The sequence below is a fragment of the Typopeltis vanoorti genome, chromosome 1, assembly GCF_054136105.1.
Source record: "Typopeltis vanoorti isolate ZY-2024b chromosome 1, IOZ_Tvanoo_1.0, whole genome shotgun sequence".
NCBI classification, from domain to species: Eukaryota; Metazoa; Arthropoda; class Arachnida; order Uropygi; family Thelyphonidae; genus Typopeltis; species Typopeltis vanoorti.
Genome location: NC_143549.1, coordinates 135,695,558 through 135,711,729, shown reverse-complemented (window position 1 = coordinate 135,711,729; position 16,172 = coordinate 135,695,558). Strand labels below are relative to the sequence as shown.

Genomic DNA, 16,172 nt, shown 5'->3' with positions numbered 1-16,172 from the left:
AATTTTTTCGAAAAAGCTAAAAAAATGATGTATTCTGTCTGTGTATGTAATAGAGAATTGCATATCCTGTGAGTATGGCAGAAATTGTAAAAGGCTTATTATTTATTTTTTTTTTTTGACACTTCCAAGGAGTCCAAGGACTCATCAAGGGAGGGCACCTGCTCTACAACTCTGTCTCCACCACTCAATCTACCAACTGACTGCAACTACACCAACGCCATCTACTGCCAACACCACCACTGGTATTTCCACAGACAATCACAAACATCCATGCCCACGGCCTGGCTGGAGAGTGGATACACTAACCACTCGGCCAGCCGGGCTGGCCAAGTTTTCTTAAGTAATGTGACAGTATCCCACTAGAATATGAAAAATGATGATGAGATGGATCATTCAGTCTGAGGACTGAATGTCATCTTACACATTTTTTTTCTTGCTGAGGCAAGAAAAAATATAAGATGACAATGTGTCTAAGTAGGGCCTTGGAAGGTTTTATGTTTTCTTTCTTTTTTTTTTTTTTCTTGCCTATAATCTGTAGAAGGAAAGACAACTAGAAATTAAAGACAGTGCGAGTCCAAGCAATTACATTGTAGTTCTGTTTTCGCTGATTCAAATGTGGCTTAGAATTTAGCAAAAATGAACTACGTGGAAACCTAATCATTTGACAGAATCATTGTTACATTTGAGAAAAAAATTGGACAGGGACTGTAAACAAGAGGCAGTATGGCCTATTAAGAGCTAAGTGAGTCTGTATAACTTATTCATCTTTTAGTAGTATTTTTTTGATGTGTTGTAGTGCAAACTAACTATTTTTTTTAAAGGAACTTACAAGGTAGACTAATATTAATTACAATAAATTTAATTGATATTTCCAGTATTTTGGCAAAGTCAAACTGCTATCATCAGAGAACACAGTACAGTATGATATGTGCATGCAGGCATTACATTGGTAAATGGGGCTGCCACTTGGCAACCAAAAGGGAATCTAAATCCTAAATAGTGCCCACTAGTGGGCTAAAATGGGTTGAGCTGAAGTGCAGAGGAAGCGTGCTTCCTAAATTTGGGAAAGTTTCATGCAACCATATTTCTTGAAGCTAAGGTGATTTCTTAAGTGTGAGGCAGAGTCAAGGAATAGTCTCATATTTATATTTGCTGTGGTGGAGAAGAGTGGCCTTCTTCCAGCATATCCTGTGGTAAGTGTCCAAAATATGGTCAACAAGTTCTGAGTGGCTGCAGTGGTGGTTTTTTGGTTTATAGTTTATTTGGCACAAAAACTACAAAGGTCATACTGTGCCATACTAAAGGTTACAACATTAGCATTTACAGAAAATTGTAAACAATATGCCTGTACAAGAATCTAGTTTCACAAAGCAGCATGTCTAGGTAAACAGAACTGCTGCAGAGGGCACAGCAACACACAAGGTCAGAAGTTATTACAGTAGTGCAAAAATAGTTAACAATATAAGTTAATAGATAATATATGAAACACTAAGTCAAGGAATCTACATATATGTAAAATTATAACAGATGCCTTTACAGCAGTACAAAAATAGGCAAAAAGGGATTGTTATACAATATGCATGGATGAAAATTAAATTTACAATGCAGTATAAACAGAATTACTAGAAAGTACACAAATAGGTAAGATGTCCTTCAGCACTACATGATTATTCAAAAAATAAAGTAGTAAATAAGATGCATACAAAAATGTATGTTAAGTGATGCAGATGCAGTATCTACATATAAACAAAATTACTGCAAAGATTTCAGCAGTACATAAATAGATAACTATAGGATAACATATGAATATACAAAACAAGTCAAGGAAAGCAGTGTCTACATCTAGTAAGATTACAACAAACATTATTATACTAATACTTAGAGTCAGAAAGGAATTATTATACAGTATTGATACATAATATTTAAGTTTAGCATTATGGTATTTACATATTAACAAAATTACAGCAGGGGTGATACAAATATACAAGATCAAGGCCCATGGTAATACATAATTGGTCAGATTTAACCTAATCAACAATATATATGTATAAAAGTTAAGTTAAGCGAAAAAAAAGTATTTACATATAAACAAATTTATGTTCAAATGTGTTTGTACAAATTAATTCTTTCTAAAAAATAATAAACACCATGCAATTTGCCTGAGTCTGCTAGCATTTCCCTGAGTGTATATGGCTTGGTTAGATAGGTGAAAATTTCATTCCTCTCTCGTGTAAATTTTTGACAATCTAGCAGAATATGATGAATAGTGAGATGTGTGTTGCATTTTTCACATATGGGAGGGCCACCAGCTCTCAGTAAATGAGAATGCGTAAGGTGACTGTGACCTATGCGGAGCCTAGCAAGGACAACCTCCTTCCTTCTCTTTGTACGTTGACTAGAACGCCAGTGTTTAATTTCAGGTTTAATGTTATATAATTTGTTTGTTGATGTTTCTTGCCATGTTAACTCTCACTAAGTTATCTGTATATGGAACTGTCATATAGTATGTGGAGAAGGTATGGGCTGATTTAGCAGCTACATCTGCAGCTTCATTTCCTTTGATTCTGATGTGGCTGGGAATCCAGCAGAACTGAACATCGAAATTAAGGATTTTCATTTTGTGAAGCAGGTATAGCACTTCATAAAGTACTGAATGTGGATTATACATAGGAGAGGAGATAGCCTGTAAAGAGCTCAATGAGTCTTTATAAATTACACACTTTTGGTAGCAGTTTTTTTTTATATGCACAAGCGGAAGCTGAATGGCATGTAACTCTGCTGTATAATTATTGCAGTCTGGTGGGATCTGATTAGAGATAATAATGTCAGGAAACACAGCAGCACAGCCAACAGAGGTGTTAGTTCTTGAATCATCAGTACAGATGGGTAAGAAATCAGCGTGTGCTGCTCTATGTGCATCAAACAATTGCAGGTAAATGGTTGATGGGGTATAAGATTTCTGTAGCTGACAAAGTGAGAGGTTGCAGGATAGTGTGCAAACCTGCCATGGAGGAATGCTGTTATGTTTAGTGTAGCTGATGTTGTCAACATTTATACTAACAGCTTGCACAGTTTCTTTAATACGCATACCAAAAGGATGTATAGCAGTTCGATGTGTGTGATATTGAGCTTCCCAATGCAGAGAGAAGATAGTATTCCATGTAGGGTGATCTGGGAGAGATTTTATTTTAAGGGCATAATTAAGAGACGACTGTTTCCATCGAAGTGATAGAGCTGGTTCATTTGCTTCTACATAGGGACTTGGAGTGGGTGAGGTGTGAAAGGCACCAGTAGCTATCCGTATACCCTGATGATGGATGGAATCCAACCACGTAGGTTATTCTGTCTTGCTGAACCATAGACTTGGGACCCATAATCCAGCTTTGAATGTATAAGTCCACGAAACATGAAGTAATGAAGATCGATCAGCACTCCACTCAGAAGAGGATAGAGTGCGAAGGAGGTTCAAAGTTCTTTTGCACTTTTCTCTTAGTTGACAAATGTGTGCTAGAAATGTGAGTTTTCTGTCAAAAATGAGTCCCAAGAACTTGGTTTCTGTAGTTACTGGAATAACATTCTGTGGGTGACGAGTGCGTTTTCGACAGAAGCGTACACATACACTTTTTTCTGTTGAAAATCTAAACCCATTATTAAGAGCCCACAGAGAGACATGATCAATTGATTGCTGAAGTTGTCTTTCAATTACCCTCATGTTACGTGAGTAACAGTAAATTGTGAAGTCATCAACATATAGAGCATTGTCTACAGTGGGAGGAAGCTGTTCAATGATTGATTTGATTTTAATAGCAAAAAGGGTTACACTTAAGACAGAGCCTTGGGGAACACCTTGTTCTTGAAGATATGGTTGAGATAGTGCACTTCCCACTCCGACTTGGAAAGTTTGCCTGGACAGAAAGTTTTTAATAAATATAGGGAGGTCTCCTTTGAGACCTAGTTTTAAATTGGGAATGAAGATATTTGAGAATTATAATACTTCATTCACATTTAACATAATCTGCCATAACTTATGCAACACTTGTAAATATTATTTGATGTTAATCTCTTGCTCGTAAATTATTCATATAATTACTTTGAGTTTGTTTATTATTGTTTAATTATTTAATCTAGGATATGCATTAGTACTGAAAGGACTCTGTATTATAATGTCACTTAATTTATTTTATTTATTCCTATGTAAATGTTGTAAGAAGCTGTGCATATATATTATAAAAATTTGTATTTATCATATTTAAATATATTTTAATGGAGGAAAGAGTACTGTTAAAGGAGTTAGAGGTTATAAAGGTGACATGAAAACGGGAGAGAAAGATATCCTTGAAGTATGGAGTAATTACTTCGAGAAATTGCTAAATGAAACATGCAGTGATAGCACAGTGGTAAAAAAACACTCAACAGGCATACAGTCAGGAATACATATGCATACTTGAAGTAGAAAAAGCCATCAGAGGCTTGAAATGTGGAAAGGCAGCAGGAGTAGATGATATTCAACCAGAAATGCTGAAGTATGGTGGTATAAAAGTCTTGCAGTGGCTGCACTGCATAGTTCAGAAGGCCTGGAGAGAGGGACGAATTCCCAATGATTGGAGTGGAGTTCTCATAGTACCTATATATAAAAAGGGAAATAAAACTGAATGTGAGATTTACAGCAGTATTTCCCTACTGAGTGTTCCTGGCAAGATCTATGCAAGTATATTTGAGAAACGGTTGAGAAGATTTGTGGAAGAAAAGCTTGGTGAAGAACAAGCTGGATTCAGGCCAAATAGAGGCTGTAAGGATCAGATCTTCACTTTATGACAAATAGTTGAGAAAGCATGGGAATATTATAACAAAGATCTGTATTTAAGTTTTGTTGATCTGGAAAAGGCATATGACAAGGTGCCAAGAGAGAAGCTATTCAATACGCAACAGTTATATGGTGTCAATGGGGCATTATAACAATACTTAGTCTTTATTTGAATTGCAAGTCAGCAGTTAGAATTGAAGGAAGTACAGAAGGAAGGATGGTTTAATGTTAAATCTGGTGTGAGACAGGATGTACATTATCACCTCTGTTATTCATTAACTATATGAATCACATTATAAAAAAAAGTGGTATTAAACATGATATCAAAATTGGAGATGTTAATGTCAGCACTTTGTTTTATGCGGACGATGTTATACTTCTAAATAAATCTGCTACAAGTTTGCAAGATTGCCTGATTAAACTGAATAACTGTTGTAATAGATATGGTATGAAGGTCAGCATTAAAAAGACAAAGACAATGAAAATAGGTAGAATTGTTGAAAATGTCAACTGTGTTGTGAATGGGGAACCTGTGGAACAAGTAAAACATTTCAGCTACTCAGCCACGATTTTTACTAACGATGGTAAATTAAATATGGAAATAGATAACAGAATCAACAAAGCTGGTATGGTAGGCAGTCAATTGAATAAATTCATATGGAATAAGAAAGAAATTAGTCAGAACACTAAATTAGCTGTATACAAAGACAGTGTTCAAACCAGTTTTAACTTATGGATCTGAGAGCTGGGTGAGAAGTAAAACACTTGACCAACGACTAGAGACCGCAGATATGAGAGTCCTGAGAAAGATTAGGGAAGGGTGAAAAGATGGCATCAATGGCAATATCATATTAAAAACGACGATATTAGGAAAGAACTTGACATTGTTAGCATCCAGGAATGCGTTAGCAGAGCAAATCTCAGGTGGTATGGTCACTTAAACAGAATGGGCGAGGAAAGATTAGCAAAACAAGTGTTCTCTGCCAGGTTTGCAGGAAAATGACCCAGAGGTAGACCAGATATAGGTGGATTGATACAGTACAAAGTGCCTTAGATGATAGAAATATAAGATCTGATAATGTTGGAGACTTGACAAATAATAGAAAGATTTGGAGGAAAATTGTAGATAGGAAGTTAGTAATGATGTAAATTTTTCATCTAGTACTATCATATCCTGTACACCCCTTGAGGTTACATGTCAGGAATTGATGATGATGAGGTTGTTATTATCAAGAATTTTTTCAATAAATAAATAAATTACGTGTGATGACACAGCATTCCCCCTTTATACGGGAGTTCAGGGTACCATCTAGTCCCCCCAAATTTTATCTGGGCTCCGGAACCAGAATAAGCTGACGAATCAGACCTATGGGTGGATCAGTATTCTTGACTGTAATCAGTGTATGTCCTTGGACCAGTTTGCCTGCTTGCAGGATATAAAATATCAGATAAACTGGTGGAAAAAACCCTGCTGTCCACGCCCAAGACCAGCTAACTTGGCTATGGCTGAGGAAGATCCTTGAGCTCCTCACGTCAATGATGGGAATTGAACGTCGGACACTCCTTCCCCAGGCATATGGTTACGAAGCGCAAAGCCACTAGGCTAACTGCGAAGACATTTTTTCAACGATTCGACCTCGTCTATTAGTGTTGGCACTACCCCATAGAGTATTGTGACCGTTAAAGTCACCCATCAAAAGTATGGATTCAGGCAGTTGTGAGATAAGATTATCAAGATCTATTTCATTTAACTCAGCATTTGGTGGTAAATAAATTGAACATACTGTAATAAGAAATCCCACAAAGAAGCGAATCGCTACCGCTTCCAGAGAAGTATTAAGTTGGACCTGATGGAAAGGAGTAGGACTGCCCACTAGGATAGCTACTCCTCCATGAGCAGGACCATCTCCAGTTCTATCCTTACGTACAACAATGAAATTCCTAAAGGTACGGTCCTCATTGGTCTTAAGTAAGTTTCCTGTAGACAGAAACAGAAAGGTTTGTGTTTTTGCAAGAACATTTTGATATCGTCAATATTCTGGCAGATCCCACGACAGTTCCATTGTAAAAATTTTCCTACTGTTTTGATTTTATTGACTTGTCTGGTTTTTGAGAGGTTGAGGACTCACCTTTGTCAGATTTATATTTATCCACTGTTTTAGGGAAGTATGGACGGCCAGTGTCCATCTCTTCCTCTGGTATAGTGTTCAAAACATCAAATGTGTTAGGGTCATTTGGTATGCTTAGTTTACTTTCAGTGGGTACTGAGGTATCCATTTTTTCTGTGTAAGTGTCTGGTGGTTTATTTTTGAGTGAAGTCTCCACCATAATTTTTTTGACAGATGAGTTTTCATTGAATGGGACCATTTTTGAAGTTGTCTCTGGAGTAAGGCCATAGGTCTTGTGATTAATGCACTCAACAGAGAAGCACCTGCGATCGTAAAGTTAAAGTATGGTGAAATTATCAAATGGTGGAATAGACAAACATGTTTGAGTTGCTGTTGGCACTTTTTTAATTGTTACTTTTTCAGCATAAGAGGATCGTAGAACCGGTGTAATGGTGGCTAGCTTTCTTTTTGCATCCTGATATGTTATGTTTTGTTCTGTTTTAATTTTTTTTTTATCTCTTTTTCATCTTTCCATTTCTGACATGTAGGAGAGTATGCTGGATGATCTCCCTGACAGCTGACACATTTAGCTTTTTTTTCACAGCAAGATTTATTATCATGTTCTTTACTATCACATCGGGCACAGGTAGTAGAACCACGACAAGCAGTTTGAGGATGTTCATATCTTTGACATGTAAAGCATCTCAGCAGGTTAGGGATGTACATTCTAACAGGACAGCTGAGATACCCTGCTTTTAGAGATGTTGGAGGCCTAGGTGTATCAAAAGTAAGGATGATGTTCTTGGTTGAGACCAGGTGACCATCCCTGCATATCAGGATGCACCTCACACCCTTCACTCCGTGATCTGTAAGCTCTGAACATATCTCCTCATCAGGAACATCAAGGATGTTCCATTCTGATATCACTCCTGTACTAGAATTGAGTGTTCTGTGAGGTGTTACTGCAATTTGTATTCCACCCATTGTCGCTGCTCTCAGTAGTTTCTCAGAATGTTGTTTGCACATTGTTTCCACGAGGATATCACCAGAAAGCAATTTCTTGATAGTTTTAGGAGGTCCTGCCAGTCCTTCTAAACCTTTTTTGGATAAAGAAGGGTGACATTTTCCCAATTGATTTTTCACCTGTTGCATGAATGATGAAAAAGATTGTACATTTATGTCAGTATCCGATATCTTTTGTTTCTTACTTCTATTTCCATATGCTGTGTCTATTGTTGGATTCTGAATATATAGAGATTTAAGTAATTATTATTTGCTTCAGAATCCAACATGATCTTCCATCACAAAGGCTAAACTTGTAAATATTATTTAATGTAAACAACTTATTTTACAATTTAATATTCATAACTACCTTTAATTTTATCTAATATTTAATTAATTAATCAAAGATATATGTATTAATAATGAAAAGACTGTATTAAATATTATTAAGCTATTTTATTTATTACTATATTAATATTATAAAAACTTGTATTTGATAATTTAACTGCGCATTAATTGAAATGTAAATATTCTCTATTTATTCCTATTTGTAGAAGTTTAACGTTATGCAATAGCTCAATTTTATTATGTTTTGTTTTGTTGTCATGGAGATATATGTAAGTGAGCGAGCGCGAGTTTGGAACAGTGCGTGAGGAGAATGTTGAAAGTTTATTCAAAAGAGTTTTAATTAAAAAGAGATCACGAGAACAATTTAGGCGGGACGAACGAATATATAAGCGAGGAACACTGAAAATATTGTGAGAAGGTAAAAGAAAAGGTGAGAGAGAAGGAGATAGATAGGAAACATAGAGAGAGAGAATTGGCATTCGGTTGGAATCAGAGTATTCAGCATTCGGGGAATCAGAGTGCGATATTAGAGAGTCGGCAAGTCACTCAAGCAGCTAATTTAAGTCTACTAGTCGAGAAGCAGTTAGCTAATAAGTTGTAGAATAACAATTATAGCTACGGAAAACAGCTGAGAGATTATTAAATAGATTAGCGATACTTGAGTTGAGATTTAATTTCAGAGCCGACTTTTCAAGGACATACGGAACCTTGAAGCAAAGCCCGAAGTTACTAGAGAATAGTAGAGGCTGTAAAGTTGAAGTTTACCGTTAGCTGTGTTTAGAATTATAGTGCCTAAAGAATTAATTGAATGCCGGAGGAATGAACAACTGTGCATATAAAACCTCAAGTTAAGGAATTATTGTGTTACCTTAATTCATGAGTGATCAGTAGTGATTCATGCAAGAACATCTGATTATGTATATTGTGACTGTGAATTAATTCAGTTAATGCTTAGAAGATTTATTTTAATGAGTGCCGTTTATTGTAAAAGTGTTTGTGTGTAAGTTGATGAAGAAAGTAGATTATCGGTAAGATTATTCCAACCATTAATATTCCTATACAGAGAAGTGTGTGAGTTTCACCCTAGAATTTCCCTATACTAACAGTAACTATTGTGGAGAATTAGCTGAAGTGTAAAATTAAAGATGTTTGTTTGTGAAGAGATGTTACTGCAATTTTATTGTATTTGACACTTAGGAACTGTGAGAAGACTGTATTACAGATAACAGATTTACCATTGTCTGAGTTTGTATGACTGTATTATTAGAAAGACTGAAGTGTTTATAATAACTTATTTAGTGATTTGATCTTAAGTGTAAAATTTGTGATTCTAAAATTAAATGTTTGTTTTTGTTAACACGTTCATTGCCAATCACGCGATATCGTGTGGTGCGAGTTCTCACCAGGCGGCCGATCACCCGCTATCGCATGGACGTCGCTAACTAAATAAAATAATAAAAAAAAAATTGCCCACCACACGAAATTCCAATTTTCAGCTTGGCAATGAATGATATTGCGCGATCAAGCAATGCGAGTTCTCACCAAACGGCCGATCATGCGTTTATCGCGTGGCCGCCGCTAACAAAATAAAAAAATAAAAAAAAATTTGGCCACCACATGAAATTCCAATTTTCAGCTTGGCAATGAAAGTGTTAATCAAGAGTTGTATTTTGCCTGAATCTCTTTTACTGTACCATTCATAAAATATTCGAACCAAAGCGGGTGAATTAAATAAGTTTAATATACTCGGCCAGTATATATAATATTAACACCTAAAAGGAGAGATAGTTGTGAGTTGGTTTTTCTTCAATTCTTGAACTAATTCAGATATAGAGTGGCGCAGTCTATAAATAAAAATTTTCTCTATATTTGAATTAGAAACCATCTAGCAACTTATTATGTTTAAGAACATCATAGTGATCAACATGTTGGATCCAAGGTATAGATTAAGACGAAGTAGGATCCAACAAAATGGTGCAGTCGACAGGATTTGAATTCACTAAAAAAGATTGTAATATTAAGTATTAAATTTTATAAGAGTATCAAAAAAAAAAAAAAAAGGTGATCCCAAGAACTTTGAAAGTAAATTAAGTGAATCAAGTGAATTGGTTGTACACTAGAATCAGGCAAACATAGAAGTTATTTTAGGATTCTGATTTTTTTAAAGTTGTTGTTAATAGAGTAATATGGCTGTTTCATCTACTTCTAAAATGGAAGATAGTGAATTTTTTCGTACATTGAACCCACAACAGGTTTTTCCCCAGTTTTCAGGTGAAGAATCAGATGATGTACTGTCCTTTTTTATTTATGTTGAAAAACTTAGGGAAATAGCTAACTGGACTGATTTCCAATTACTTATATTATTAAGAAATAAGTTAATTGGCAAGGCAAAAACTTTTTTGTACTCATCTCCAGTGCTAAAAGAAACATTAGATTATCAAAAATTTAAGGACAATCTTATTTCTCAGTTCTCAAAATTAAGAAGTATTGGTCCAAATTTATGGAAGTTACAGAGAGTCTTACAAAAAGATAAAGAGACTGTTACTGATTTTTACAAGCGTTTATTAACACTAGCCAACAGTTTAAATGTTACTAATGAGGATAAGTCTCACTTAGATTGGGCTGTATTCTAACAGTTCCGCCAAGGCGTTAGATCAGAATTAAGAGAAACAGCCTATAAGAAGAAAATTTCCACCTTACAAGAGTGTCTCTAAAGTGTCAAGGAGAAAGAACATATGTTAGGAGACTTTTATCCCTCATCCAGTGTAAGTCTTGTTAATGTTGTAAATAAGATTGGTTGTTCCTTGAACCAATCTGATGTTGAAAAGAAAAATAAGGATGAAAAAGGAAAAGGAAAGAATATTGGAGAAATTTCAAGTGGTATTAATTGCATAACTGAAGGTAAAGAACAATTTGACAAGAGGCTGATGACAGAAGTGCAAACCCTAATTCACCAGGAAGTAAATAGGTTAAATCAGCCAATAATGGATAGTCTTAATGAGGTTGTGAGACAATTATCAGCTATTACTTTAAAGTCTCAAGAAAACCAAAACCCCACAACTGATAAAATTAATGAGATAATTAAACATGAAGTGAAAAAACAAAATCAACCCATTTTAACTAGTCTAGATAAGGTAATTCAAGGACTAGATAATGTTAAACAACAGGTGTCTACTATCCCTCAATCTAAGACAGAGACAAAACAAAGAGATCCTCCCAAATGTTATAACTGCAACTAAGTTGGACATTATGCCAGGAATTGTTTCCATAACAAGGGAAACTACTCTAATAGCATATGGAACTCAAAATTTAGATACATACTCCACAGAAGAAATAATAGAGTTCAGAAACCCCACAAATTAAGTGAACAGTTGATGAGAATTAGAGGAGATATCCTGGGCTCTAAATGTGACATCTTATTAGATAGAGGATGCAATACCTCTACCATTAGAATGGATTATTTCTTAACCCTCGGATCCAAGGTATAGATTAAGACGAAGTAGGATCCAACACTATATTATCAGTACTTGGTTGGGACTTTGTTAGGGTCCCTGAAACATTTGAGGATGAAGAATTCATATTTAAAGAATTTTTAATTCGGCGCCAGAGCTCCCCACCCGCCACGGAGCCACATATGGACACCCACTACCCGGCAAGCAAAGACTGTGCTCAGGAGTGGAAAGACAGGGCTACCCTGGACACTATACCGGCACTGCAGCAGGTCTATGATCCTGACCGCGGACCATGGGGTGAGAGACTTACTGCAACACTGTTGACCCTTGCAGGTAAGCCCACTAGCCGATTGATCCTGTCTGGGCTATCTAGGACCACCCGTCTTGCTGAACAGGGGCCAAAGTAGTGCAAGACTACCAGGATCCCCCTTTTTGGATGTCGACGGGTCGCACCGCACGGCAAACACAGCGTTGGATCCCAGTGATGGTGGTCTGGAAAAAGGATAGTGAAAAAAACTCAGGAGAAGTAGAGCAAAGAATACGGGAAGAAAAGCAAAGAAAAAGAGGTAGAATGAAAAGGGCCAGTACCATCAATGGGAGGTCCCCTCCACCACGAACAGTTGCCCCACATGGAGGGGTGGTTGCAATGGTGGAAACGGATACAGTCCTTGTGTTTGGCCACAGTAAGATAGTTTACAACTGCAATGAACCTGATAAACACCTGGCAGGTGTAGAGGCTGTGGATGTCTTTGGTATAACAGATAAGGGATGCCAATTTTTTAAATGGTTTCGCAAGTGGTAGTAAAGTTGTAATTTTTTTTGTTTTTGCTAGTTCTTCAGATGTGCCTGATATATAAAATGGTGATAGCTTGAGGGGGGGGGGTAATATTTTTTGGACATGGTGAGGATTGCAGGCTCTGCCTCCATATGGAACTACTGTTTGGTTATGCTATGTGGATTATGTATTCTCTATTTGGCCATATGGCCTGGATGCTCCCAACATTTTTTTAACACATCTAAACAACCAACATCCCAGGACAGGATCCAGTTCACCATAGAAAAGGAAAATAAAACCCATCTCCCCTTCCTAGAAATTTTGATTACACATCAGCCCGACAGGTCTCCAGTACTCTGTATTTACCGAAAATCACACCCACTGGTAGATATAGATATTTTCATCAACAGGCACCCCGTCCCCTCTAATCAGTATGGATTATTAAAACCCTATATAGCACAGTAAAATCAATTAGTTCTGATACCAGTGTTCCTCTCCATGAATTTGACCAAATTTGCAAATCCCTTCTTAGCCAATGGCTACATTCCCTAATATATCCAAAAAATATACCCCTCCCCCCCCAAGAATATCTGGAGCACATCTGAAAAAAACTAGCAAAAATCCTTAAAAAAAAAAATAAATAAATAAATAAAGTAAAATAAAATAAATACAAGATTACAACATCTTACAAACCATACAAAAAAACTGACATCGCTTATCTGCTCTACTACCGATTGAACATAGCCCCTAGTTAATGCAGAATCAATATTTTCCATATACAAGTGATAAAAAGATGTTATCATCATATTATTAAAATAGTCTGGATCAGAGATAGTTATAAAAAAGTTTTCTTCACTTGGTTACAAAGTAAATTAAACTTGATAAGAAATGATATTATTTTTGTCTAATCCTTAACTCAAGTGCGAGCAAACAAAGTTTGCATTTGTTGAAGACACTTCGCTTGCAAACAAACTAGTGCAAGCTACAATATAATACAGCAGAAGAGTAACTGAATTAGAATAGGATTTGACTGGAAAGAATCATGAAAAATAGGATCCAACTATGATTAATCTCAAAATCTACACTGAATAGGGCAAAATAAGACTGATCTGTGTGTGTGTGTGTGTGTGCGCACGCGTGCGTGCATGCATGCATGCATGCTGAAGAACTGTTAAGATAAATAACAGTTGAAAATAGAACAAGCCACTTCATTAAGTGGCATAATAAGAGGCAACTCAGTGGAGTATAAAATTGCAAGGTGAAGCACCATGATATGTGTTTGTGATGTTGTTTAGGCCAGAGATTCTGCAAACTCTCGGAATAAAAACTGAGATCTTGCAGAATCTTTGTAATATCAATAACAAAGATTGATATTGCACTACCATGTGCAATATCAATTGCACATGGTAATGCAATTGATATTGCACAATGGATTGTGCAATATATATGTATTGGTAATGCACTGCATTGCACTACCATGTGTATGGTAGTGCAATGCAGTGCTTTAAACTTTCCAATATGAGAAAATAGACTGATCCATGTAGGATGTTCAAGTAAAAGCTTTATTTTTAAATCAAATATCACATCTGCTGATGTCAAAGAGAGAGAGAGAGAGAGAGAGAGAGAGAGAGAGAGAGAGCAGTCATTTGCTTGCACAGAGGGACCGGAGATTGGAACCAACCATTGAAGGGTATTCTTCTCTGTCTATACCAGTGCTTCCCAACTTATGGATGTAAAGGTCCCCTTGGAAAAATTAAAATATTTCACGGGCCTCCATTGAAAAAAAAATTCATAATACAGACATATATTATTATAATATTTATTGTATTTATATTCAATACAAAACATACACAGCAACTATTGCAAAAATCAAATGCAAATATTATATTTTTAGCATCTTACATACACATTTGACATAGCACACTTAGTCTTAAAACGTTTTAAATTTGTTTTCATGATTTCACATCTCCCCCTCAACAAAACTAACGGCCCACAGTACAACAAACAAAAATACTTACATCCTGTTCTGAAACTTCCCAATCACCACTTGTTAGGGCCACTTTGTTAAGAACTCGAACAGTAGTATCTATAAGGGAATTAATAAAATGCTATAAGTAGTATTTAACATGCAGACTCAAATTTCTCAGAATCCCTATGTTAATTCTTTATTTGTGGATAGACTAATGTGGTCAGAGCAAATGGTTATAGCTTGATTAGCTAATATTTTGATACCAATTCATTGCTGGGAAAGGAAATGATAATGTGACAGAAGCTCTTCTTGCCAACATTCACCTCAAGGAATACATTTCAAGGAAAATTTGAAATGTGAAAATGCAGCTAAAGCAGATGATAATCGGCCAGAAATGCTCAAATATGGAGGTATACAAGTTTTGCAGTAGCTACACTGCATAATTCAGAGTGCCTAGTCAGAAGGTCAAATTCCAGATGATTGGAATAGAGCTCTCATAATTCCCATTTATAAAAAAAAAGTGGGGAGGATAAAGGCGAATGTGAGAATTACCTAAGTTTTCCAGGTAAGATTTATGTAAGCATACTTGAAAAGAGACTGAGAAAAACTGTGGAAAAGAAACTTGGAGAACAAGAAGCTGGTTCCTGATAAACAGAGAATGTCAAGATAAGATTTTCACTTAGTGACAAATAGTTGAAAAATCCTGGCAATATAATAAAAATCTGTACTTAAGTTTTGTAGATCTGAAAAAAGGCATACGACAAGGTGCCCAAAGAAAAGTTTTCAAAACACTTCAATTATATGGGGTGAATGGAATGTTATACAGAGCTATACATAGTCTATATTTAGGTTGTCAGCCAGCAGCTTATTCTTTTCTTCTCCAAAAATAAATTTGGAGAACAACATGCTGGATTCAGGTCAAATAGAGGTTGTCAAGATCAGATTTTTACTTTGAGAAATTTAATTTGAGAAATTGCGAGAATATGACAAGGGTACTAAGTTTTATAGATCTGGAAAAGGAATACGACAGGGTGTCTGGATAAAACTTTTCAAAACACTACAGTTATATGAGGTAACTGGAATATTTTGCACAGTTATGGATGGTTTATATTTAAGTTGTAAGTCAGCAGCTAGAATTGAAAGAAATACAAGAAGATGGTTTGATGTAAAATCAGGTGAAAGAACATTATCTCCACCCTTATTCATCATCTATATGGACTGTATGAAAGAAAGTGGCATCAAACCTGATATTAGAATCAGAAATATCAAACATAACTCTCTGTTTTATGCAGATGATGTTGAACTCCTAAATATCTCCAGTGCAAGTCTCCAGGATTCTCTAAGTAAACAATAACAATTATAACAAAAATAATCAATAAAAAGTCCAAAACTATGAAAACTGGCAGGAAAATAGAAAACTTCAGCAGCATTCTCAATGAAGAAACTATAGAATAATTAAAATACAGCTATTTGCATAAAATTTTCAATGAAAATGACAAATTAAGTCTGACAACAGAATAAGCAAATCTGGTATGGTAGGGAGCCAGCTGAATAGATTTCTAAAGTCTCTTCACAATTGGGCTGTTAAGTCCTTTAAGCAACTTATTATTTTGTAAACTGATCTTAACAATGAGGTGTGATTAGGACATAATGTGTGTGTGTGCATGCATGCATTTAAAGAATTATGCTGCATACTGTAAAACTACTCCCTTTT

At 35.8% G+C, this 16,172-nt stretch overlaps 1 protein-coding gene across 1 annotated transcript in view; it reads right to left on the bottom strand.

The window, feature by feature from the left end:
* LOC150110456 (dipeptidyl peptidase 9) overlaps positions 1-16,172 on the bottom strand; it is a 441,463-nt gene that overhangs the window by 201,786 nt on the left and 223,505 nt on the right. The window contains exon 10 of the mRNA XM_090393952.1: positions 14,508-14,575. Within this exon, the coding sequence (XP_090250078.1) occupies positions 14,508-14,575 (68 nt within the window). The remainder of the gene's footprint in view (positions 1-14,507; positions 14,576-16,172) is intronic.